Here is a 24,612-nt window from a genome sequence, read left to right on the forward strand (position 1 = left end):
AGCAAGCTCACTTTTAACTATTGGTATGCTCGTCAAGTGGAAAAGACTGGTCTGGACAGCACAGTCCTCTGTTTAGTAAATATGCTCCTCAATGCGCCATGGTTTGGTAACGTAATCGTTCCTCGCACAACATTGATTGAGTGCCAATTGGTGGCCGTTTTATCTGGAAATCGCGCTCACGAACGCCAGACATGAACGCCTCGACGATTGTGTTTTTTGACCTTGATCGCCGCGCGGGTTATGAATTGAAACCCTCTCCCTGAAATGCCTTTCCCATTTTCACGGTGCGTGTAGCTCGGAAACTGGAGGGGCTAAGTCTTAATAAGGCAGGATTGTGAACAGCACCGGGAGGTCGTCAAGATGGCTATTTCCGTTCAAATGTAGGATACTCCCTTCAACATTTACCCGCATTTGCTCCAGTTCCGTAGTCCATGCGCCCAAGAACCCCAAATCATCATCATAATCATCATTATCGAGTCACTGAAGGAGGAGACCAGTGCCAGCTGTGATCCGTTTATGGAGCCATCACTCGCGATGCAGCCACCGCCCCTGTCGATGACGGTCCTGCAGCGCCTTGTCATCAATTCTAGCTTGAATTTGCTCCTATTGTCCGTACAAGTTATGCTGTGGCGTCCCTCAGGGCCGTGGTGATAGGCTATTCTGCAACCCATTTCTGTGAATGGAAATCTGGGGTCAATCCGGACATTGGCCTTGTGGTCAGCCTGCACCATCGCCTGAGGCCATTCACCGAGCCACGTGAACCGCCAGTGAGTGTCTGCCGTAACGTTCCGACGCGGGTCATAAGCTGTCACGAAAGCTCCGTTCGCTAGGGCGATCGCAGCCGACGGCGGCGCATCAACAAGTGATTGCCAACATAACGAAGACAAATCCGGCGATGTAGCTGAAGTTCCCGGTCATTGTTTACGCAAATCGAAGGTACAGATAGGCGCCCAGAGACAGCCGAGGGCTGGCGTTTGTATTCTCTTCTTCGGCTGCGCTGAACGGGCGAAATGGCTAATTTTCGTGGAACCATCAACGCAGTCGTGTGGTTTGACCACGAGGGAGGCATGGCAGAAGGTGCCTTCTGCTATTCTAGTGGATTGGTGCAACAAAGACGTGCATGGTCCACATTTTCCAACCGGACTACGTTACAGTGAGCAATAACCTAGAAGTCATTCAGACACTGGTTATGTCCAGCCCACCTTGAATTGTTGCAGGAAGCTCATCATTAATTGATTCCAAACTAAAAAAGGACCTAGATTGAACTGGCATAGAGTAGGCCCATACATTTAAAATCGCAAGATACATATGGTGATGATTGACTGTTTTGGAGCGTGCAGACGGTCTTGGTTATTTGGAGCCCATCAGCGCATACGCACTGGTGGCGAGGCGCGCCGAACCGTTGCTTCGAGAGCTTTGATGGTGTACCCCAAGCCCAGCTTTCTAAGCTGAAATGTCAAGCCAGATTTCCTAACTGAACGTCTAAACGGTCCAAGCCAGAGTAGCGGCTGAGCTGAACTGCGCCTGCGCAGATCATCTGCTGACCCCTCTCGCCGGAGCGTCGCCAGTGGGCCGCCACAGGCAGCCGGCGAGGAACCACTGGGTGGATGGCTATGGTCACATGGCTGGGGGCCCCGTCCACACCGTCCTTAGCGCGGCGATCGCAGCCGTTGTGGCGGCGCCTTATCGCTTGTTGGGACGCGGCGGCGCTGGTGCCAGCCGACGGGCGACGCGTGCAGGTTCGGCGGATAGTGACCGTGACCGGGGCGGAGGTGACCATGACCGAGGTGAAGGTGACCATGACCGTAGTGGAGGTGACCATGACCGGAGCGGAGGTGACCGTGACCGGAGTGGAGGTGACCGTGACCGGAGTGGGGGTGACCGTGACCAGGGTGGAGGTGACCGTGACCAGGGTGGAGGTGACCGTGACCGGAGTAGAGGTGACCGTGACCGGAGTGGGGAGACCGTGACCGGAGTGGAGGTGACCGTGACCGGAGTGGAGGTGGACCCGTGAGCGGAGGTGACCGTGACCTTAGCGGAGTTCGTGACCCTGGCCGCCGGATCCGTCGACCCGGGGGGGGGGGGGGGGGGCGGTGGGCCTCTTGGCCTGCATCGCTCGCCACGGGCGAGGGCAGGACTGGCGCGTGGCGCCCGCCTGGAGACGAGACGCGGCGCGCCGGGCCGCCGGCGGCTTGGAGGTGTCCCGTCCGCGCCGCTGCTCTGAGTCATCAGCTGGGGGCCCTGTCTCGTGGCCAGCGGCCGATGTCGACCCCACGGCGACCCGGGCCTGGCCGAAGCGCGCCGGCCCGCCGCCACTCTGACTGTTGACGCGTTGTCGTGGTGATGATGTGCGCCACGATAGGACTGGCGGCAATCTGCCGACACGCACGGCCAGCGGCGGTATTGCGCCATGGGGATGCGGCGCCGGCCGGCGCGGGGAACCACGGAAAACGGAGGGTTGCCCCGGGCAAACGAGGCTGCCGCTGTTATTTCACAATAGTGGGGAGGGCCCGCTCGTCACTCCCCCCCCCCCCCCCGCCCATCCACACCGCGTCCGCCACTGTGCACGGTATTGATTTGGTGTCTCGCAGCTGGTCACACTGGCGGTAGTCATGAGCGCGAATGCTTCCACACAGCTGTCCTTTCCCACCCAGGTAGTACAGACGCACAAAAAAAACAACGCTAAAACCCGCTCACAGCCTGCCCATTAAAGCGGGTGATATCAATTAACATAACGCGGTAACGACTATTGCTGCTGGGTTGCCACGGTCGACGCCCGCTGGCGTTCGCGTGACTCGCTGAGGCTTCAGTCGATGCTTCAAGCTTACGGCAAGATTGAAGTCGGGACGGGCGAGGATTTCCGCCCGTAGAACTGAGCTGTAAAACCGTTCGCCCCCTTGCCTCCGCTGGGCCATCAACATGTCTTTCGGCGTGCCGCTGCCCCGCGTCGCTGCGGTCCGTGTTGTCGGTTGTCTGTAACAGCTGTGATTACTTGTAGCTGCTTGCCGCGTCAGATCGATGAGGCGCCCGGCTGTGTTGATCCTGAACTGGCGTGACGTTAAACATTGGACGGCTGGCGACGGCTGGACGTATGTGAGGTTGCCATGGCGCCCGCCCGATTACGACCACGCGTCAGCCACGGGCTTCGCGTCGCTCTGACATGATGACTGGCCCTGGTGACTCCGCCGGAAAGCGGCGCTTGCCGGCGTGCCGGTCCGTCGCCCGGTGTTGGTTAGCACGTGCCAGCGAGCTCTGCGCCGCCGAACGGGCCCGAGTCGGAGACGGCGACGGCCGGCCGTCGGGCGGCAGGCAGTGGTGCGCCGCCGTGTCGATCAAAACCTCTTCACTTTTTCTGGATTTCATGCGAGATGACATGGATTACGATGGATGTGATATTGTGTTATTATGGATGTGGGCTCGTAAGGATTCGCTCCTTGCAGTGAAGTGCACGTGCTTCCTTCACATAACGTGTGTCTGCTGCGCGAATCCCGAAGCAAACCCAAGAACTACGTCGCATTTCAAATAACCAGTGTTTCGACCACCATCGGCCGTTCCTGCACGAACCTGGAAGTGTCGGCTGTATGCACCAACACGCGCGGATGTCCCCGCCACCACCAGCAGGGCCGCGTTGTCGAGCCGCTGCTCTGAGGATCAACTGAGCCGGCACGCGTGCACGGCCCGACGGCGGCGTTGCCTGTTGTCGGTGGGCACCGGGCGCCACCGGGGCCGCAGTGCCTGCTCTGCGCACCACCGGGCGCCGCCGGGCCGCGGTCGCCAGCTCTGCACCGGACGCCACCCGGACCGCGGTCGCCAGCTCTGCACCGGACGCCGCTTGGGCCGCGGTCGCCAGCTCTGCACTGTGCGCCGCCGGGCCGCGTCGGTCGCCAGCTCTGCACCGGACGCCACTGGAACCGCGGTCGCCAGCTCTGCACCGGGACGCGCTGGGCCCGCGGTCGCCAGCTCACCCCGCGCCGCCGATCCCACCCGAGATATCGCGCGGCCGGCCGCCGGCCCCGGCTTCCGGAATGTGCCGCCGGCGGCGCCGCTGGCTGGCGGCGCTACTGTGTCGCTTCGGCTTCGTGTGGGCGCTGCTGCCACCGGCTTACGTGTGGCGAGATGTGGTGAGGTCACCGTGGGGTAGGTAGGGTGCGGAGATCACCTGGTTAGTGAACGGAGACCGCCTCGTCAGGGAGCGGAGACTGCCTCGTGAGGGAGCGGAGACCTCTCGTGAGGGAGCGGAGACCTCTCGTGAGGGAGCGGAGACTGCCTCGTGAGGGAGCGGAGATCGCCTCGTGAGGGAGCGGAGACTGCCTCGTGAGGGAGCGGAGACCGCCTCGTGAGGGAGCGGAGATCGCCTCGTGAGGGGGCGGAGACCGCCTCGTGAGGGAGCGGAGACTGCCTCGTGAGGAAGCGGAGACCGCCTCGTGAGGGAGCGGAGACCTCTCGTGAGGGAGCGGAGACTGCCTCGTGAGGGAGCGGAGACCTCTCGTGAGGGAGCGGAGCCTGCCTCGTGAGGGAGCGGAGACCCCTCGTGAGGGAGCGGAGACTGCCTCGTGAGGGAGCGGAGACCGCCTCGTGAGGGAGCGGAGACTGCCTGGTGAGGGAGCGGGGCATCAGCGCAGTTCTCGGCCTCGGCCCGGAGGAGCGCAGCCGGGCTGCCCAGTCGCCGACAGCGACAGGACCGGGGTCGCTCCCAGGAGCACTGGCCGTGCGGCGGCGTGCCCTGGTCAGTCGCGCCGGGCTGCCGTCCAAGCTCGTCGGTTTGCGGAAGGCGGGTGCCGGCGTGCGGCGTACACAGTCACGCCGCACGCCGCGCGTCGGTGGGCTGACCCGACGCCGCGGGCGGGACGTCCGTCGCGGCCGCCAGCCTGCCACCCGCCGTCGACTAGAGGCGGGCCGAGGCGATGTCGTGTCAGGCGGCTGCGGCGCCGCGGCCGCCGACCCCGCCCGGGGTCACGCGGTGCGGTGAGTCGCCAGCCGACGGCCGCCGACCGGCTGTCTGCGGCTCTGACCGCACCGCTGACCCGCGCGGTTGCCGTGTGGCGCCTGCTCTCCCCGGCAGGGTGCGCTGCCCGCGCGCGCAGTCCAGCACCCGCGATCCCAGCGTGCGAGCTCGCGTTGCCTTTCCCCTTGCCGACGAGGCCGGGCTCCGTTGCGCTCCTGTGTTGTCGGACCGGCTTCCGTTGACTGTCGTGACGTCACGTACCTGTGCCGGCCTCCGGTGAAATGACGTCGACCGTGTGGTCTGGCTCCGCCGACTCCCGCTCCCCCTCTTCCCCTGCGTGTCCCGGCTTCTGGTGAGATGCCGCTTGCGTGGTATGTTCGGCTCGCGCGGCCGTCGGTCGGCGGCCGGCCGTTTCCCGGTGTGCGGTGGGCCGGCCCGAGTCATGCCCGAGTCCGGCAGCGCCGCCGCGGTCGATAAAGCCGGCCGTCACCGGCGGATGTGGCCGGCGGCGGCGGCCAATCACAGCCACCGGCCCGGCCCCGCCGCCCGCACCCGCCGGCGTGTGGCAGGAGCACCCCGCCGACAGTGTCCCCGATGGTGTCGGGGGAAGGCCCGCGCGGAATACACGAGGAAAAACACACAGATTACAGTCCCTGGCCATGGGCGGAGAAGGCTCGGAGAAGTCAGCACGGCGGGCAAGCCTTCCGCGAAGCACAATTACCTGTGTGTGTGCTGGGGAAAGCTGGCACAACCGTGGTCACACCCGCCGCACTGCATTCTGCACCGGCTGCCGGGCGGAGCTGGTGCCTCGCTGACGCGTGTCGCTGCCCGCTGGCTTTCTAGATTTCTTCCGTTCTGCAGTGGTGGATAGTTCTTACTCGTTTGGACGCTCAGGATGCTTAAAAACAGTGGCTTGTTCGGGGCGTGGTCTGTCGTCCTCTTCAGTAGTGCACGATATGCGAGAGCACATCCTCCATGAAATGTGTTTTCCTGCGGGAGCTGCTGACTTATAGGCAGGCTTATGTGCGGCGCCAATCGGAATCGAAATCGGTATGAATTAAGTTTTCGTTGGATTAAGATGGAGTTAATCCCTTTGAGAGGGCGTGCGTGGCGGAGCCATTGCTGAGTGAACCACATAGGTTAGAATCGGGAACGAGTCAAATTAACTAAAGAAGAAACGTGGGTAACAAAGGATGTTATCGTTTTGGCAGCCTCCATATGCGCATCAAATTAAACAGTTCAACCACTTTTGTATTTTTCAATATGCGGTCTGTACACACTTTTGTATAACCCTAATATGGCGAACGCAGTCGCAAACACTCCGTAAAAGGGGCGTGATGACGTGCGTCGCGGCCCTTGTAAAAGGAAAGAAGAACAGCGTATTTCGTAGATTTTTGTTGCTGGAATAGACTCCGTCGGAATCAGTTCGGCAATCAAGCGATAGCCCTTGACTTTGATTTGGAGTCGGCTCGGAATCGCGGTGTACTGCTTGAAGTCGCGGTCGGAATCAACTTCAGACGCGGAGTCACAGTCGGAATATATTCTGATGGAGCGGAATCAATCATAGGTCCGCTCACGGGCGGCCTCTTTGTAGGTACCGCTGCTGGGACGGAGCCACGAATCCATAACGTTGCAACAACGAAAGCAGCAAGCAATGCCATTGTGCCATCAGCTTCCAAATGACAATGTGGGCATGCAACCAAGTGCCATCATAGCAGCACGTCTGCGTCTGACCTGTCTGCTTCTCGTGTGTTCGTGCTCCGTGCCTCGCCTCGCTTCGTCCACCCCGCCCGTTGGCATGCGGGCGCGCGGTGCGGTGGACTGGATGAGCCGCGTCCAGTGGCGCGGGCGGGAGGAGGCACAGGGGGCGCACGCCCCCTCCCCACACACGCACTTAGGTCCCGATTTGAGGCCCAAAGACCCCGGAGGACTGGCCAGAGGTATTATGGGTCCTGGTCTCACGGGCCAAGCCCTCAAATGCCAGTCAGAGGGCCCTTTGCACTGATTGAGGGGCCCTGACTAGGTAAGGGCCTATGGGTCGGTTAGACACTACCAATACCGAACAGTCGGCTTCGTGTCGGTCTGGGCCTGAGGCCTCATTCCCCAAGCAGGGACACGGCTGAGGCCCGCGATTTACAATGGCCGGGGCCCCAAGGTCAACGAGAGGCCCCCTTTGTTGACCATGGGCCCACAGTGTCTCGCAGGGAGTCCTTTGTTAGGGAGGGGTCCAAGTCGGTCAGAGACGGTGCTCGAGGTGGCCCGAAGAGGGGCCGATGGAGCCTTCTGAACCGACGATCAAGGGCCCGATTAGAAGGCTGGAGGACACGAAGGGCTGGCTGCAGGTCACATTAAGGATCACCTACAGGGTGGTGACCTCAAATGCCAGTCCGGACAGCCCTTTGCGCCGATTGAGAATCCCCTGGAACAATGCGTGCCTCAATTTCGGCCAGAGACTGGCAACACTGAACAGTTGTCTACGTGTCGGTCTCAGCTTTGTGGGCCCATTTCCCGGGCAGGGACAAGGCCAGGACCCAAGGCCAGGACCCATGTTTTGGATTGGTCGGTTGCTGATCTGTAGCATTGAGGGGCTCTGTCGATCGGGGGCCCGCAGTGTCGAACAGCATGCCCTGTGTCAGCAAGGAGTCGCCAGTCGGCCGGGGAAACATTCGCTGAACAGGGACGGGGGCTGGACTCCGAATGCCAGTGTCTCTTGTGTTAGTTGTGCCCTCTGACAATGAAAGGATATATGACAACTTACGGTATTATGACGATGTAATAACTTATGAGTCTGCAGTAAGATCGTCGAAGGGTCCTTTGTCGGTCAGGGTCTCCAGTGTGGAAAAGGCCCTGTACCCTGTTTCCGCTAAGAGCCGGTTAAGCCGAACTGGAGTCTACGCGCCAATTAGTCGACCAACCGCGGCGACAAGGGATCTTTTTGCGTCAATGAGGGCTTTTGCATCGATGTGGGGACAACTGCGCGAGTTAGAAGGCCTGTTGCATTGGGAGAGAACCAGTGTATAATGCATCCCTTTGAAGGCCTCTAGATTGACCAGGGGACCCTGCCCTTCTGTCGCCAGAATTGCAACTGGAAGGTACCCCGCGCTGGGCCCTTCAGCCCATGGCCGGGAACGATGACATGCCCCTAGTGTCAAAAGAGAAGAAAAGGCCAGCCCATGTCTCCCTGAGAACGTCCATCTTTGCGCAGAATCGACTTGCACAAACAATTTTGAACCTGCGCGCTAGTAATCTTAGCAGCGAGTACAGCTATGGCCGGGGTTCTGTTTCCGTAAAACCGAGCGGCTTTGTCCCCTGCACATAACACCAGGCCACGGATGTCGAGCGCGCGAAAAGGACCATCCGAAATAGTGCCTCCGAAAATCTTTCAAGATCAATTCGAACCGTTCCCAGATTGGACAGGGGCCAGAGACAGGACGGGTGGGCCAGCGCGAGCCTGCGCCGGGGCGGCCGCCCGCAGCGCCATCTCGCCGGGGAGGATGCTGGCCTCCCCAGCTGGCGTGGTCTTCGTGCCGTGCGTGATGTCGGCCAAGGAGTCCAATCATCCCTTACTTATCTTGTGCGTCTGGTCACTTAGATTGGGCTGCAGCATGCCACGGATAGCGTACCTTGGACTAAGATATCTTTATCGATTGAAACAGCTAAACACTTGACGTCGAGCGCTCGGTCAGCCCTGCGTCTGCACTTGAGAGTTTATACACTTCTGACGGGCGTGTGCACGTACATTGTACTCCGAAGATGGCCTTGCGTGAATGACGAAGCAGCTCAATTGACACTGCATACGCTGCAAAATGACTCGCTAGCGGAACTGGGCACGCAACTGGCGCAGTTTCCGCCGCCCGCGCCGCACGCGTCGCGTGTTGCTAGAAACTCCGGGTGAGGCCTGAGCCTGAGGCTTGAGCAAAGAGCGTTCAAGCCTGCTTACTGAGCGGCTGGGGGACGTGGAGCTGGAGCTGTGGGCTATGCACGTTTGGCCACGAGCGTGGTTGTCGGGGCTGGACGCGTTTCACAGCGTATAGGTGAATGGAACAGACGTTCTTCAGCTACCTTGTTTCGAATCGGAGGCGTACTCATGTAGTGACCCTGGAGGCTACGTGCTCCCGTGATGGAAGTCATGATATGTATTAATGTACGCGCAAACTTCACGATAAAAAATGGAACGCAGACACGCAAAGCTACACAGATCGAAACCTGCGATATTGTTGCACATCAAGCAAGAAACTTTGCGCGTCTGCCGCGAACTGAGTTTGTAGTGGACGATTTGCGCGCCTGTGGCAAAATGGGTCTTTAGTCGGAACTTTGAAGCTGCACCCCTCCCCCTCACCCACCCCGTTGTGAGTGGCTGCGCATATGTTCCTGTTTCGGATTCGTCGTGGTCGAAGTCTGTCACTGAAAACATTCGTGCACGGAGTGCATGACTGTCAATCCTCTGCAGTTGAAGTCGCAATGTCTGCGCCGAGGCCTTTATGACAGTTTAGTGTCCAAGCGGCTTCCATCTGTCCGCAAACCTCGCCTCAGTTTGTGTCCGCGTTGTGTCAGACTTTGGAGCCTGGCCATGGGTGCGCGCGCTCTGTCGCCGGTCGGTCCGATCGCCGCTGCTCTAGAAGGGAGCCGCGCCGGCACGGCGTGCATGTGCCTGGGAGGGGCCGGGGTCAGGGCGTCGGGGAGGGTTCTGTGTTTCTCGGTCGCCGTCGTGATCACACCGACCCAATTTTCGCCCGGCCGCGGGTTTGTCCGGGTCGTGACGTCACGCTGACTCAGCGGTTCGGCGCCCCGGGAGGCGTGGGCGACGCGAGCCCGCTGCGCTGTTCGGGAGGGGGGGGGGGGGGGGGGACAGGGAGCGACGCCCGGGGGTGATCCGGTGGCCTGCCGACCGCGGCTGACTGCCGTCTGCGATAACAAACGGACACGCTGCAGCAGACGCTCGTGAAAGTGTTCCAGAAGTTACCTTAGTGTGACGCTCAACGGCTGGTTTGCCTGACTTCTCATGACAATATCGAAGGAAGGTGGGAAATTAACCCGATCGACCAATGCGGCTTTTCCCCTTCCCGTATTTTTGCCGATGACCGTTCTGGGATATAGCGAATTTGAAGGCGTTTTGCCTGTCGAGGCATGGTAGCAGTGTTGGTATGAACCCACTTCTTCGGCGTGGTTTCGTCCAACGCCCCAGTGCCCGCGAGGCGAGGAAAAGAATCCACCCAGACGACCTGTCAGTTGCTATGCGACGTCCATGGCTGCTCCGAGAACCGCAAGCGGGCGCTGTTCCCGGAGCTGTAAGGGATTGTGTTGAAGTAAATGTTAAGCCCCGGGCGCACTTTGTCATCGATGTACTGTCTGTGACACTGATTGAGGATTTCACCCAGGTCCAGAACTTTGATAGAGAATTGGGAGCCTCGACTGGCAGGTTCTTGGCAACCTTCCAAACCGAGTATGACTCACACCAATGACCCTGAGGCTGCAAGGTCGTCATGGCTGAGGCTCGTCAGTCGGTTTCCTGTGCAGTTCACAGGTGCTGTTAGGACGCCCGCCAACTGTTTGCTTGCACATCATCATTGCTCACATACACGCGTAATGTTACCGCGCACGCATACATGTGTAACGATGGACGATCCGCCAGTACGCACTTGCCGGCATATGACGTCATATGAGCGCCACTGTAAGGCATGGCTACAGCTGGTACTCCTCGTGCTGCCCGCAGCAGACGTCACGCCCTGTCACGTGACGGCAGAGTGACGTCACCCCCGGCGTCGGACGCGCTCGCGCCTGTGCCTGTACAGCGCGGTCCGAGTCACCACTTGTTACGGCGGGCTGTGGCACCTCTGCACCGGAACGCGTGTATGCTGAACGGAGCTAAGGACGGGTCTCATCGCGCGAAACACAGCGGCTGCTTGCGCCTCTAGCCAGGGCGTGGGGTCATCGGAACGCACGCGCTCAGACTTGTTCGACGCGCTCAGACTGCAGGCCTGGTCGAGCCGGTCGGACTGCAGGCCTGTTCGAGCCTGTCAGACTGCAGGCCTGGTCGAGCCGGTCGGACTGCAGGCCTGCTCGAGCCAGTAAGACTGCAGGTCTGGTCGAGCCGGTCGGACTGCAGACCTGTTGGAGCCTCTCAGACTGCAGACCTGTTCGAGCCGGTCAGACTGCAGGCCTGTTCGAGCCGGTCAGACTGCAGGCCTGGTTGAGCCGGTCGGACTGCAGACCTGTTCGAGCCGGTCAGACTGCAGGTCTGGTTGAGCCGGTCGGACTGCAGACCTGTTCGAGCCGGTCAGACTGCAGGTCTGGTCGAGCCGGTCGGACTGCAGACCTGTTGGAGCCGCTCAGACTGCAGACCTGTTCGAGCCGGTCAGACTGCAAACCTGTTGGAGCCGCTCAGACTGCAGACCTGTTGGGGCCGCTCAGACTGCAGACCTGTTCGTCGAGCCGGTCAGACTGCAGGCCTGGTCGAGCCGGTCGGACTGCAGGCCTGTTCGAGCCGGTAAGACTGCAGGTCTGGTCGAGCCGGTCGGACTGCAGACCTGTTGGAGCCGCTCAGACTGCAGACCTGTTCGAGCCGGTCAGACCGCAGGCCTGTTCGAGCCGGTCAGACTGCAGGCCTGGTTGAGCCGGTCGGACTGCAGACCTGCTGGAGCCGCTCAGACTGTAGACCTGTTCGAGTCGGTCAGACTGCAGACCTGTTGGAGCCGCTCAGACTGCAGACCTGTTGGGGCCGTTCAGACTGCAGACCTGTTCGTCGAGCCGGTCAGACTGCAGGCCTGGTCGAGCCGGTCGGACTGCAGGCCTGTTCGAGCCGGTAAGACTGCAGGTCTGGTCGAGCCGGTCGGACTGCAGACCTGTTGGAGCCGCTCAGACTGCAGACCTGTTCGAGCCGGTCAGACCGCAGGCCTGTTGGAGCCGCTCAGAGTGCAGACCTGTTGGAGCCGCTCAGACTGCAGACCTGTTGGAGCCGCTCAGACTGCAAGCCTGTTCGAGCCGCTCAGACTGCAGACCTGTTCGAGCCGGTCAGACCGCAGGTCTGGTCGAGCCGCTCAGACTGCAGACCTGTTGGAGCCGCTCAGACTACATACCCGTTGGAGCCGCTCAGACTGCAGACCTGTTCGAACCGCTCCGCTGGCCAGGCGCAGCCGTAATTACAGCGCACCCGCTCGTCGCTTGACCTTGTCGAAACGATCGGCCAGCTGTGAGCGGGACGGCAAAAGCTGCCGCGTGGAGCGGCATCGCTCAGTGGCTCGTGTTCTGGTGCTCTCCGAGAGCACTGGTGCGTCGCCATTGCATCTTTCGCTTGCTGGCAATGCCTTGCTCGGTCTTCATCGTTTGCTGCTGGCCGTGCTGGCCTGAGTCCCCATGCCCTCCAGTTGTCTGCTCTTTCTTAATTTTGTTTCCTCCTACCCACCCACGTTCATTTTACTACCTGCCTATTCGTCATTTCCTTGCCCGTTTTTTTCTGTATGTTTTTGGAGCTGTTTTTGTCGCATGTTTATAACTGTGACCATCAGCGACGCGGCCTGAATTTCACCACTCGTATGCAGTTTTTCAATCTCACTGCATTCTCCTCGTAGCCGCCTCCAACGATGGCATGCTACCACTGACCCGCGTTGCATTTCTGTACCAGTTCCAACTTAGCTTCGTCTATCCTAGATTTCGTTGCCAGTGAAGTTGTACCGACAGCGAGTCCCTCACATCCCGTCAGCACCCAACCGTGAGCGTGCGGTGCCGGCCTCCTGCCTGGTGTCCGCCCGTCGCCGTGCCAGCACGGTATGGCGCCGTCCCGCCGCGCTTGCAGCGTCGCCGCGCCGGCGCCACAGCCGGCGGCGGCGCAGGTGCGGCAGCCGGCTGGTGAGCGGCGGAGCAGCTGCGGCTGGGCCGCCCTGCCGCCGTCACCGGCGCCATGCCTGGAGCGATCGGCGACGCCGGCGGTGCGCCGGGCCAGCCGCCGAGGCGGCACACCAGAGCCGGCCGGGCCGGTCACCAGCCAGCCGGCGCGCGACGGAGCCACGACGCGTGGCATGTTGTGTCCGCCCATCCGCCCGTTTGGAGGCTGGCGGCCGGCTCTGGTGCGTGCAAACATCCGCCTGAGTCACGCGGACGCGTGTGTGGCGACCTTGTCCAGATCGCGCCTCGCATGCCTGGCGTGCGCGGTCGGCCGCGCGGAGGAAAACGGCCGACTTCGCTTTCCTTTCACGTGATCGGCTGTTCTCGGGGACGGACCGACATGGCAGCTGTTACGCGTCGCATGTATTTAGCCGCGAACTGCCACACGGCCGGTGGGATGTCCGGGGGCAGCTGGTCGCCACATTGCAGACGAGCGCTGTCTCGAGCTCCCCCGTGAGCCGGCTCGGTCGGCGCTCGGTGGCTCGGAGCTGCTGGGTGAGGCGCCCCGCGGACGTTGGGCGATCTGAAGCGGGGGGCAATGCCCGTGAGCGATTTCCGGCGTTTGTGACGCAGGCGTCAGGCCGTGGCGACACTGCATCGGTTTTGTAGCGGGACTAGTACAGAGCCCGCTCTGCGTACTGCTCAGCGCGTCGACCGCCGAGCGATACAGCATAAGACGCTTGCGGTCGTCGAGAACGGGAGCAATCCCATTAGCGTGCGGTTGTGAGCGTGCGGTTTCAGTCATGCAACATACACTAGTCACGGACGATGCACTGGCGTTTCCGAAGGCGAGCCCGGTGTGCTTTTTCCCTATCCTTGCTACGATGCCGTGACCCATGCAGTAATGCTGCTTTCCTGCTGGTTAAGATAACCCTTTTCATCAAGGATCAGCATCACTCAAAAACGTGGCGGCATCTGCCTGTGTTTCTACGACGTCAGTATTTGTAGCAGGGGTGAATGCGAACGCGAAGCGAGCCCGGTCTCGTGTGCGCCTCTGACCCCTGCGCTTCTGCGTCGGCCGAGTCCCGGCGGCGATGACGCGCCTATGCGGCCGCTGGCTCCGACCGCCGTGTTTACCATGCCGCCGACCTGCCGCAGGCGATGGCCAAGGAGCACACGGACGTGGTGTTCCTGAAGGTGGACGTGGAGGAGCTGGACGACCTGGCTGCCGACTACGAGATCAACTGCATGCCCACCTTCATCTTCATCAAGCAGGGCGAGAAGGTGCGTCGCCGGGAGCGGCGGGTCGGCCCGGTCGCGGCATCTCGGGCGACCGGCGGGCCGGAAACGCCGCGACCGCTGACGCAGCCGGGGGGGGGGGGAGGGGGAGAGGGAGAGGGAGAGGGAGAGGGAGAGGGAGAGGGAGAGGGGGAGGGAAGGCACGTACTGCCACAGCCGACACGCAGCATCATGCCCCGCCTAACTAGACATTCACGTTTTTTATGTAGTTGGGCAATTAGCAGGGTGTGAGAGGCATCAGCACTTCACCTCCACAGACGTGTACCCGCACTCACACGATTGATAGTCCGGTCACCCTGGCACGGGTAGCGCCTGTAACCTCTTGTTATCATATGCTGGCATGGTGCCGAATTCGCAACTGGAAGCGAGACGTATTTGGATGGCAGTACCCTCTCGGCTGCGATACTCAACGACCCAAATAGTTGGATAATCTACTGTCGCCCTTGACTCAGAAGGGGCCCGCTATGGGTTTTGCGGGCCGTGCTGTTGATGCTGCGCGGGTCAGCTGGCCAACGCTCCGCTCGGGCGGCGACGCCGGTCGATGAACCAAACGTGGGCCGCGACGCATCCAGCGCCGTGTCCAATAGGGCGAAGTGCGCCGATAAAGCGACGCTCCCTGGAGCGCGTCGCTATGGCTGGGAACGGCAGCCGGACTCGCCGTCCCGTGCCAGCGGCCGATCGGAGCGCTCGATGGCGCGTGCTTTCATGCGGCCCGTGGGTGCCGCTCTGCTCCAAATGGGTTTGTGTGGGCCCTTGCACAATGGCTGGGCCATGACCCGGTAATTGGTTCGGTTTAAACGCGCGATGCCCATGTCCCTTTCAACAGACCACATGTCGACCGGTAGGCCGAAACTGCCTCCTTTGTACATCAATGTTGAAATGCGCCTTTGTAGTTGGTGGCCCATCATGGGAATTTCCTGCCGTTGCCATTGGTGTCAAAGGCCATTTGCGCCTAGGAAACCCGGCATGTCATGACAGAACTAAAAGTTGTCAAAACGATGACTGGTGTGTGCCAATGTAAACATCGGGTGACGGACCCATGCCTAATGGCGCGACTTTTAACTCATGTCGTCGGTCTCTCTCTGTCTCTGTCTCTGTCTCTGTCTGCCCCTCTCTCTGTCTGCCCCTCTCTCTGTCTGTCCCTCTCTCTCTGTTTCTGTCTGTCCCTCTCTCTCTCTCTCTCTCTCTCTCTCTCTCTCTCTCTCTCTCTCTCTCTCTCTCTCTCTCTCTCTCTCTCTCTCTCTCTCTCTCTCTCTCTCTCTCTCTCTCTCTCTCTCTCTCTCTCTCTCTCTCTCTCTCTCTCTCTCTCTCTCTCTCTCTCTCTCTCTCTCTCTCTCTCTCTCTCTCTCTCTCTCTCTCTCTCTCTCTCTCTCTCTCTCTCTCTCTCTCTCTCTCTCTCTCTCTCTCTCTCTCTCTCTCTCTCTCGCTCTCTCTTCTGCGCTTTCCCTCCAGCGTTACGTCCGCTGCGCCATATTTGCCGCTCTGACCGTCCCGCCGCGTCAGATCCGCCACTCTGACCACGTCCTTTTTCGGCAGGTGACCAGCTTCTCGGGCGCCAACGCCGACAGGCTGCTGGAGCTGGTGACACAGCATAAGTAGGCGCTTGTACCGGCCGCCGCCGCCGCCCTCCCGCACAATCCCGCGCGCGCCAGCGCAGTGCCATCTTTCGGCGGCGTGCGGTCGCCGCGCCCCCTGCCGGGCCGACATTCCAGCGCGGCGCGGGGCTGCGTCTGGCCTGCCTCGCACCGCAGCCCGCCGGTGGCCGGGCGTCCGGCTGAGAATGACCAAGTGTTCTTCACTGTTGCGCCTTATCCTGTATTTGCACAGTTTTGTTATTGAATTGATGACTTCTTGGTCTTGTGAGGCACGTAGGATTGAACAGCGGTAAGTTAATATAGTTGGATTGCGTTTCGCTTCAGTCTTTGCCCTGGTTCGAGGTCGCAGTGGATCGCTAGCGATTCAATTTTCCTTGCGGAGGACATGCGGAATCGGGCAGTGGCTCCAGCCCGCGGTAGGTCAATACATTGAATAGTTTCTTTCACAGGATTGTCCAAATTGCTGCAGTTGCGGGTGCTGCACCGCCAAAAGCTCGAAATGGTCACGTGCCATGGATTGGACCCGTCTTGCAGCGGGAGGGCTGAGGGCGGCAACACAGTACCGTTGCTGGGGATGCAACTGAGGAACGCCCATGCTCTACCTCACTGAATGCGCACTGACCTGCTTTATTTTGTGTGTCATGATGTGCGGCAAGGTTGAAGACTCAGTGTTTTCAATCTCACCACATATGACGTCGTTTTATATGAACTTGTTCTCTTCTACGAAATATACCACCGTTGGATTGTTGAGACAGCTTTGCTGGGTCCCGATCACTGATGATTTGTTGTGCCTGTTCATATCTGTGTTCACCAACGCGCGGACCACTGAACGCATGTGAGCGGCACATTGCCCAAGCGCCCCGCATCGGCTTAGACTCGCACTGCAGTGTGAATGTTGACGGATTATTTTGCGAAGTGTAAGTTGCACCTATAAGACAAAAACATGTCAAATTGCAAATAATGACAAACAGATCAGATTCTAGAACACGAAATAATGCCCCAACACTGGCTTTATCGAATTCAATGTGTTGGTTCATCATAATATATCTTGAAAAACTGTCTTCATATCGAAGTTCGGGTACGCCTATCTGGCAACACATGGGGTAATTGACTGTTTTGCTGCAGGTGGGACTGTTTCTTCAATGTACTGAGCGGGAACATTGTCAGTAGCAGTCGGACATTACAAGTCGTCGGTAGGTGCAAATGATTTCAGCAGCGCCGCGAAGTGAGCGGCACGGTTACGGAGGTCGGAGTCTGAACGTGCGCGGGAAGCGAGCCGTAGCGACGGAGGAAAGGAGCCCCGCACCGTGCGCCGCTACAACCTGCAGGGCCCCGAAGCGACCGTTGCCGGGTGGCTGGAGCGGTGTGGAGCTGCCGCTCCCGGCTCCGGTGTGGAGCTGCCGCTCCCGGGTCTGGTGTGGAGCTGCCGTCCCCGGCTCTGGTGTGGAGCTGCCGCTCCCGGGTCTGGTGTGGAGCTGCCGTCCCCGGGTCTGGTGTGGAGCTGCCGCTCCCGGCTCTGGTGTGGAGCTGCCGCTCCCGGCTCTGGTGTGGAGCTGCCGCTCTCGGCTCTGGTGTGGAGCTACCGCTCCCGGCTCCGGTGTGGAGCTGCCGCTCCCGGGTCTGGTGTGGAGCTGCCGTCCCCGGCTCTGGTGTGGAGCTGCCGCTCCCGGCTCTGGTGTGGAGCTGCCGCTCCCGGCTCTGGTGTGGAGCTGCCGCTCCCGGCTCTGGTGTGGAGCTGCCGCTCCCGGCTCCGGTGTGGAGCTGCCGCCCCCGGCTCTGTTGTGAAGCTGCGGCCCCCGGCTCTAGTGCAGCTATGGTGCGAAGCTGCCGTATCTCGTCTCTGGTGCAACTATGATCCGGAGCTGCTGCTCCCCAGCTCTGGTGCAGAGCTGGAGCCCCTGGCTCTGGTGCGGAGCTGCCGTCCCCCGCTCTGCTGCAGCTAAGGTGCGGAGCTGCGCCCCCGGCTCTCTCACAACTTTGGTGCGGAGCTGCCCCCGCACGGACGGCCCGAGGCGGCCAGTCAGTGCGCGGTTCAGGCCCTGCCGCGCCTGCGCTGACCATGGCGCCATCTGCGTGATTGGCTCCACCCAAGACTACGCCACCAATACCAGCGATGGCAACGGCTGCAGCGACAGCAGCGCCCTCACTGGCGACCCTGTGGCCGGGGGACCAGAAATGCTAGTGACCTGCCAACGTCCTTAAGAAATCCATTCCATATCTCGTGTCTCCGAGTCGATGTAAACAGCGCCCTCTTACCACGAGACGCCCGACGGCGTGCGGTAGCGGCTGTGTCGGCGGGACGCCACCAGCCGTGCTTGGGACGGGACGCTGGTCTCGGCTCTGGCCGGGACAGCACTGTGTGGTCCCAGTGCTGCCCACTCTCGCCGCGGCCTAGCCCCGACCGGGAGACGCCAACTCGCTTTGCCGTGCGTGGGTCGGAACTCAACCGAACTGACTTGTGAAAAAGAAATTCACGGACGCTTACCGGAACTCGCGCGATGGAAGGAAGGCGTGAGCTCGGACTCAAGACTGCGACTCAGCGACGACTCTGACACCGACGGAGCGGTGCTCCTGTGGCCGTGTTGGCACAGTGCTCCAGCGTTTGCACTGCAGCGGCTCGGTGGCTTGCGCTATCTGCATAGTTACCGACACTTGATGAACATGTTAATCATTCACGTGGCATGGCGCCCATGTGACATGACATCCAGTCTGACACACCTGGTACCCGAGGCCACCACACGAAACACCTGCGTCGCATTCAAACTGCTAGGCGACTCTTGCCAGACGCGTGTAGGCCATTTGTTACACAAGACGTCCAGGTGTCGCCGCCACCTGTCCAGTACATGCGGCGGCGGCACCGCCGGGCGACGTCTAGGCAGACCTGCATGATCCAGAGTTGTGCAGTTTCCCAAGCTGATGGCATCACGTTTTGCATAATTCAGAGGCTGCTCAGATATTCTGGTCACTAGGCACTTGGACCGCCCCGGGCCAGCGGTAGCGGCCAGCGGCTAGCGGCTGGCGACGAGTGCTAGCCGGTGCCCGTGGCCCGCAATAGCGGTCTCAGCCGATGACGTCGCTCGCAGCCACGGTACTCATGCGGGTCGCTCCCCCGCCCTGTGGCAGCGCCGCGCATCCAATCGAGGCGGTCAAATCGGCGGCCGGTCGCATATCCGGCAACTGAATAATGATAGATGTATTGCGCTACGACAGAGTCCCTGAATACGGCAACTGAATCCTGATAGATGAATTGTGCTACTACAGAGTCCCTGAAAACCGTAACAACGCCCACAGAGTGCAGTCGAACAGCCTACCGTCGCCGCGCCCCTGTCAATCCCCGCCGGCCGGTGGGTGCGCGAGCATTGCAGGCCGTCGACTCCACGTACAGGGTACCGCCCTCAGTCCGCAGCGCCACATCTGACACGGCACGGCTCCCCGTGGACAGACGGCCGCGGCAGTGCAGGCAGAACGTGCGATGTGGCCGCGCCGTCTGGCCAGCCCGCGTCCTGCGCGACGCACGGAACGCGACAAAAAACAGCACAGTGAGGGTGAAAGGAAGATGAGAATGGAGCAGCGCGGCCAACGCATAGAAGCTGGCAAGTGACTAAAATATCATACAGGCAAGTGTGTACTTGGCTGCGGCAGCCTTGTGCACCATCACAACTGTACACAAAGGTCACATAAAATGCGGCTTGAAGGGGCAAACAAAGTGACGTTAAATTTACGACCAACGTGCAACTTGACAGCACAGTACATCTTGTCAGACACATTCAACTTCGAAGCTGAACAAACGATAACGTGACATTTAAATTCATACTCGGCCGATACAACAAACTCGGCGCAATGGACGAGCCCATGGACATCAACCGGTTTCACGCGTCCACGTGATTCTGCTCTCGCGACGAAGAACGGAATGTGCGCACACCACGCCGCCATTCCGAATAGCGGACACCCAAATACATCAGACTGCGCCATGGAGTCAGAAAACGGCAGCTGTCTGTCCGGAAAAAGACCGACGCAGATACGTGTCGTTGCGCGTTGCAATCCTGCGTTCTCAGAGAAATCGCAGTGACGTGCGAGCCGCCCACGTGGCGGTCGTGCAGAGTGGAAGGGGCGGCTAAGCGCGCCCGGCGGCGGTGGTCCGGCCGCGGCTGGCGGCGGGCCAAGCTCGCGGGGAAGCGAAGACCCCGTGCGCGGCAGAAGCTCGCAGAGGAGAAGACGGCCGGCGGGCCGCACAGCCACGACATACAGCCACGCAGACGGCCGGCCAGCCCAGACCGGCAGGCACGCGAGTAAGGCCACGGCCGGGCCGCCGGCGCACCGAGACGCGCCGGCAGCAGCAGACAACCCGCTCTTACCGACGGGAGACAGACACACAGACACACATACACACGCACACACACAGGCCCACGCCACGAGCTCATCCGTGCTCTGGCTATCACGAGGAGCAACGATTCCACCTATTCCGGCCCCCCGCAGAGTGCGCAGACCACTCCGCGCCAGCTCAAAACACAGGCGAAGCGCGCCGCATAGGAATGCCCAAATAACAAAACAAGAAGCGGCCAACCGGCTCGAACAAACAGCACGTGAGCCGTTCACGCTAAAACGCCAACTGCCCGCCGGACTCCGCCGACGAGTCGGCACGCGCTGCCGGGCCGCCGGCGGCAGCAGCGGCACACCCTCGGCGGCCAGGGCAGAGTCAGCGGCCGGAGCCGTCACGGGCGGCGGCCAGCGGGCGGCGGTCGGGACGCGGGCGCGCTACATGGCGCTCGGCTTGCTCTCGCTCAGCTCGTGCTCCGGCAGCCGGGTCTCCTGGTAGCGCTTGGCGAAGCGCAGGCAGGCGAACAGCGCCACCATCAGCAGGACGGCGCAGGCCATGAATATCACCTGCGAGGACGCCAACGGCCCACTGAGAGACCCGCACGCGGACCAGACAACACGGGGCATATCGAACCATCACAATACATCACGAGGGTTGCAAGCTGAAATTAGGATTAGAAATTAGAACTAAGCTAAAAAGACTTTCAGGTCCGGTTTGTATACATGATGAGTTAAAAGTTCTCATGCTGAGTAAATGACCCTCAATATACCAGGAAGTAGTGCTAAAACGATGCGTAGCGCCAAACAACATTCAAAATGGCGGTACTTAAAATTCGAGTAGCGCCTCAAAAATAATATACAACATAAGCTCTCATGGATGCGTGCAGCTCGAGACTATTGACTAGCGCTAATAAAAGAACTGTTAAGCACTGCAACACCATTTAACCGGCACCTCCTGGAAAAATGAAGGCCGTTAAGCATAAGAACTTTGAACTCGTGGCGCTGAAATGAGACATTCGCGAACACGCATCTGCAGACACAGGTGCAGGCCAAATAAAGGAGTCGATAACCTGCCGAGTCAATGCAGATAGCCTGCCGCCGTCGACAAGCGTGGTCCGCCGCGGGCGAGGAGGGGGGCGGGGCGGGACGGGACAGGCCGCGGCCCGTCCCCACTGACCTGGGTGCCGCCGGCCGCCTCGCCCTGGTGCAGCCAGAGCAGGCCGCCGCACGTGATGAGGTTCATCGGTACGCGGAACCAGTTCATGATGGAGGCGCGCTGCTCCTCGGGGATCACCTGGCTGCGCAGGTAGCCCATCGACGGGAAGTACATGCCGACGGCCAGCTGCCGGCGGAGCCAGAGGTCACCACAGCGGCCAGGCCATCACAAACGTAATGGGTGACTGCTTCCGCCAGGGATTCTAGTCGATGTGCCGGCAAGGAGGCTACGGCACCGACCGGGATATCACGGCACCGACCAGGCTATCACGACACCGACCACGATTTCACACCGACCAGGCTATCACGGCACCGACCAAGCTATCACGACACCGACCAAGCTATCACAACATTGACCAAGATATCACCATCCTGGCCAGGATACCACGGCACCAACCAGGACACCGCAAGCATCGACCAGGACACCACGGTACCGACCGGGATATCACGGCACCGACCAGGATATCACGGCACTGACCAGGATATCACGACACCGACCAGGATACCATGGCGTCAACAAGGACACCACGGCACCGACCAAGATACCACGGCACCGACCAGGATATCATGGCATCCACTAGGATATCACGGCACCGACCAAGATACCACGGCACCGACCAGGATATCATGGCATCCACTAGGATATCACGGCACCGACCAAGACACCACGGCACCGACCAAGATACCACAGCGCCGGTCGTAGGTCCGTCTCCAGTGGGATCTGAGGGTGGTGCCACCGAGGCCCGGTCCCAGGGATTTTGCCAGCCTTACGAGTTCTGGGATCGTGCGAAATCTACTGTCTGGTTTAAGCCACATCGTGCTAACCATATGAGGCAGTCCACCACATCGACTTTGATGATTGACCTTTCAAAGCGTTTCGGCGGCTAGCGCCAATTCGCTCAGGCTCGGGCTGGTTGCAATCAATGTCACCTTGGGGTTTTCAGACGCGAAACCGTGTCGACCTGACGGCAGAGATAGCGTGACGCACATGTGACACAACCGATAACAGTGTGTGTTCTGCCGTATCGCGAGCCCGGGGCGCGGTAATATGAGGACCTGTGGAAGAAGGCGGAAAACCAACACAGGTGAGCTCGGGGAAAATCGCTCCACGGACCGTGGCGTGAGCCCGGGAACACCGCACAACAGAGCCTGGCGCCAGAGCCAGAGCCAGAGCCCAAGGTCTGCCGCCGCTCTCTTGCAAACACCCTCGCTCGCAGGACGTGCACGCACACTGCAACCACCGCCACTCACCTCGAGGAAAAGGAAGGCGGCGAAGGCGAGGCCCGGCATCGGCGCACTGGGGCCGGTGGCGACGGCGCAGACGAGCATGCAGATGATGTTGATGACCACGGCCAGGGTCAGCACGCGCTCTGGCTTCACGCCGCGGCCCATCAGCAGCGTGTTGATGGACGAGCCCATCATGATGCAGACCATGAAACAGGAGAAGACCATGCCGAGCGGCGGCCGGCTCGGGTCCAGGATCGGCGTCCAGAGGAAGACGAAGATGTACATGACCGACTCGAAGAGCGACTGCACCAGGCCGAGAAGCGCTACCACCTCGTTGCTGAGGATGGTGCGCATGCCGTTGATGTAGCTGCGCCGGAAGTTAATCTGCTGGTTGCCGAAGTTCTCCTGCCACTGCGTCGAGACCAGTGTGCCACAGGCAATCAAGCAAGGGATGGCCATCACGAACGGCGCCACCGGGCCGAAGCCCAGCCACTCGGCCGCCATGTTGCTGGCCACGCCGGCCACGATGGCCAGGATGCCGTTCCAGAAGGTGGCCTTGCTAAACGTGACGGAGATCCACTCGGCCGGGAAGTCGTGCGTCTCGACGTGCTCGTACACGTACCACGACTCGAACGTGGAAAACAGCATGGAGGTGGCGATGCCGCCAAACACGCGGCCGAGCAGCAGCACGGCGTACGTTCGGCTCAGCTTCGTCATGCAGCAAAGCGAGTAGGCCACGCTGAAGGCCACGCACGTTTTCTTGCGTCCGAAGCGGTCGGCCAGCGGGCCGGTGGCCGTGCCGAACACAACCGATGCCGCGAAGCCCACCACGTAGATGACGGCGATCTGGTACTCAGCGAAGCCGTAGTGGCTGTACAGCTTGTACACGTAGGGACCCTGCAGCCAGTCGGAGAACAGCGCCAGGAAGTAGACGGCGAAGAACTGGCGCTGGAACTGCACGAAGTGCGGGTTGCTGGCCGCCGTCAGCTGCGCCTTGGTATGCTGCGCCAGGTGCAGCAGGACGAAACAGGCCACCGCCAGCAGCAGGAACGCCGTGTACGTCATCGTGGTCACGTCCATCTGGCGGCGGATGCGCAAGGCGCACGTCACGTCATGGCCGGGGTCACGGGGGCCACGTCACGGCCGGGGGTCACGGGGTCACGCCACGTCCAGGGGTCACGGGGTCACGTCACGTCACGGCCGGGAGTCTGACGCCATAGGCTGTCACGGTACGGCGCGTCATAGGGTCCAACACCAGCACCGCCCGGACCCTGACGTAGCAGAATCTCCACGCAAACGCGATCATGGCGGCAGCCATTCATAACGAAATCCACGATGGCTTCCTACGTTACTGAAAGTCATGCCACTTCGCAAAATAAGGGGGGCGCCAGTAGGTCCAAATCATGTTCACGTCGGGACACCAATAGGCGGATCCTAAAACGCGTATTATCATAAAAGAAATATCCCTCGATAAATTTTCCTACCCCACCAATGCTGCCATACCTCCCCGCTCCCTGCATGCGCACCTATCAGCTGCGCAGTGAGCATATACGTCCACAACAACGGGCGTTTAGGAGATGCCCCATATCACCCCACTAATATTGCACTTTGACACATCGATGGGGCCAAACAAATAAGCAAATATTTTTTTTTCAAGAGGCCTCGAATTAACTCTCCAATATACCACCTGAAGCTCCTCATAACGCAACACTTCCCGCCACGTACCGACCCACGAATGCCGCTGGTTTTCGTCGTAAAGTAGGGCATATCTTACAGACGACAACATTCCTGCGGTCATCAGCTGATTCTAGGTCGGACAGGGTGAAGCCCGAGCGCCAGCCGAGGCCTGACAGCGGGAGCAGTCGGTCCGCTGCGGCCCGACCGTGGCGGCGCCGCCTACCTTGACACCGGAGAGGTAGTACTGGAGCACGCCGCCGGCCGTGCGCCCGCTGGGGCTGGGCTCCGACAGGCCGTCCGTGGGAAGCATCGCCCGCTGAGCGTCACAGGTGTCCTGCGGCACGGCACGGGGCGAGTGGGAACGAGGCCGCCGCGGACGGGGCGCAGCCGCGGCGCCGGTGCGGCCGGACGGGGGCACCGGCGCCCGCCGACGGCCAGCGGCGGCCGCGGAGACCGCCGCGGGCAGCTTGGGGCGCGGGAGAGGGACGCAGGTCTTCTGTGAGGACACTCCGCCAG

The 24,612-nt window shown here is 60.8% G+C and overlaps 2 protein-coding genes across 3 annotated transcripts in view; one reads left to right on the forward strand and one right to left on the reverse strand.

Moving 5' to 3' along the window:
• The window catches only part of LOC119110889 (thioredoxin H-type), a 21,118-nt gene extending 5,454 nt beyond the window's left edge, over window positions 1–15,664 (forward strand). Inside the window, exons 3-5 of the mRNA XM_037234766.1 lie at window positions 1,720–1,919; window positions 13,925–14,050; window positions 15,602–15,664. Coding sequence (XP_037090661.1) covers window positions 1,720–1,919; window positions 13,925–14,050; window positions 15,602–15,664 — 389 coding nt within the window. The remainder of the gene's footprint in view (window positions 1–1,719; window positions 1,920–13,924; window positions 14,051–15,601) is intronic.
• A 3,174-nt stretch (window positions 15,665–18,838) lies between these two features.
• Window positions 18,839–24,612, reverse strand: part of LOC119110890 (molybdate-anion transporter) — a 51,298-nt gene continuing 45,524 nt past the window's right edge. For both annotated transcript variants that reach the window (XM_037234768.1, XM_037234767.1), the window contains exons 2-5: window positions 24,320–24,430; window positions 22,444–23,499; window positions 21,155–21,319; window positions 18,839–20,544 (exon numbers count right to left, since the gene is read on the reverse strand). In XM_037234768.1, coding sequence (XP_037090663.1) covers window positions 20,416–20,544; window positions 21,155–21,319; window positions 22,444–23,499; window positions 24,320–24,406 — 1,437 coding nt within the window. In that variant the 5' untranslated portion in view covers window positions 24,407–24,430 and the 3' untranslated portion in view covers window positions 18,839–20,415. The remainder of the gene's footprint in view (window positions 20,545–21,154; window positions 21,320–22,443; window positions 23,500–24,319; window positions 24,431–24,612) is intronic.

This window comes from Pollicipes pollicipes, unplaced genomic scaffold (genome assembly GCF_011947565.3).
Source record: "Pollicipes pollicipes isolate AB1234 unplaced genomic scaffold, Ppol_2.1 Scaffold_7246;HRSCAF=8694_pilon_pilon_pilon, whole genome shotgun sequence".
NCBI lineage: Eukaryota > Metazoa > Arthropoda > Thecostraca > Pollicipedomorpha > Pollicipedidae > Pollicipes > Pollicipes pollicipes.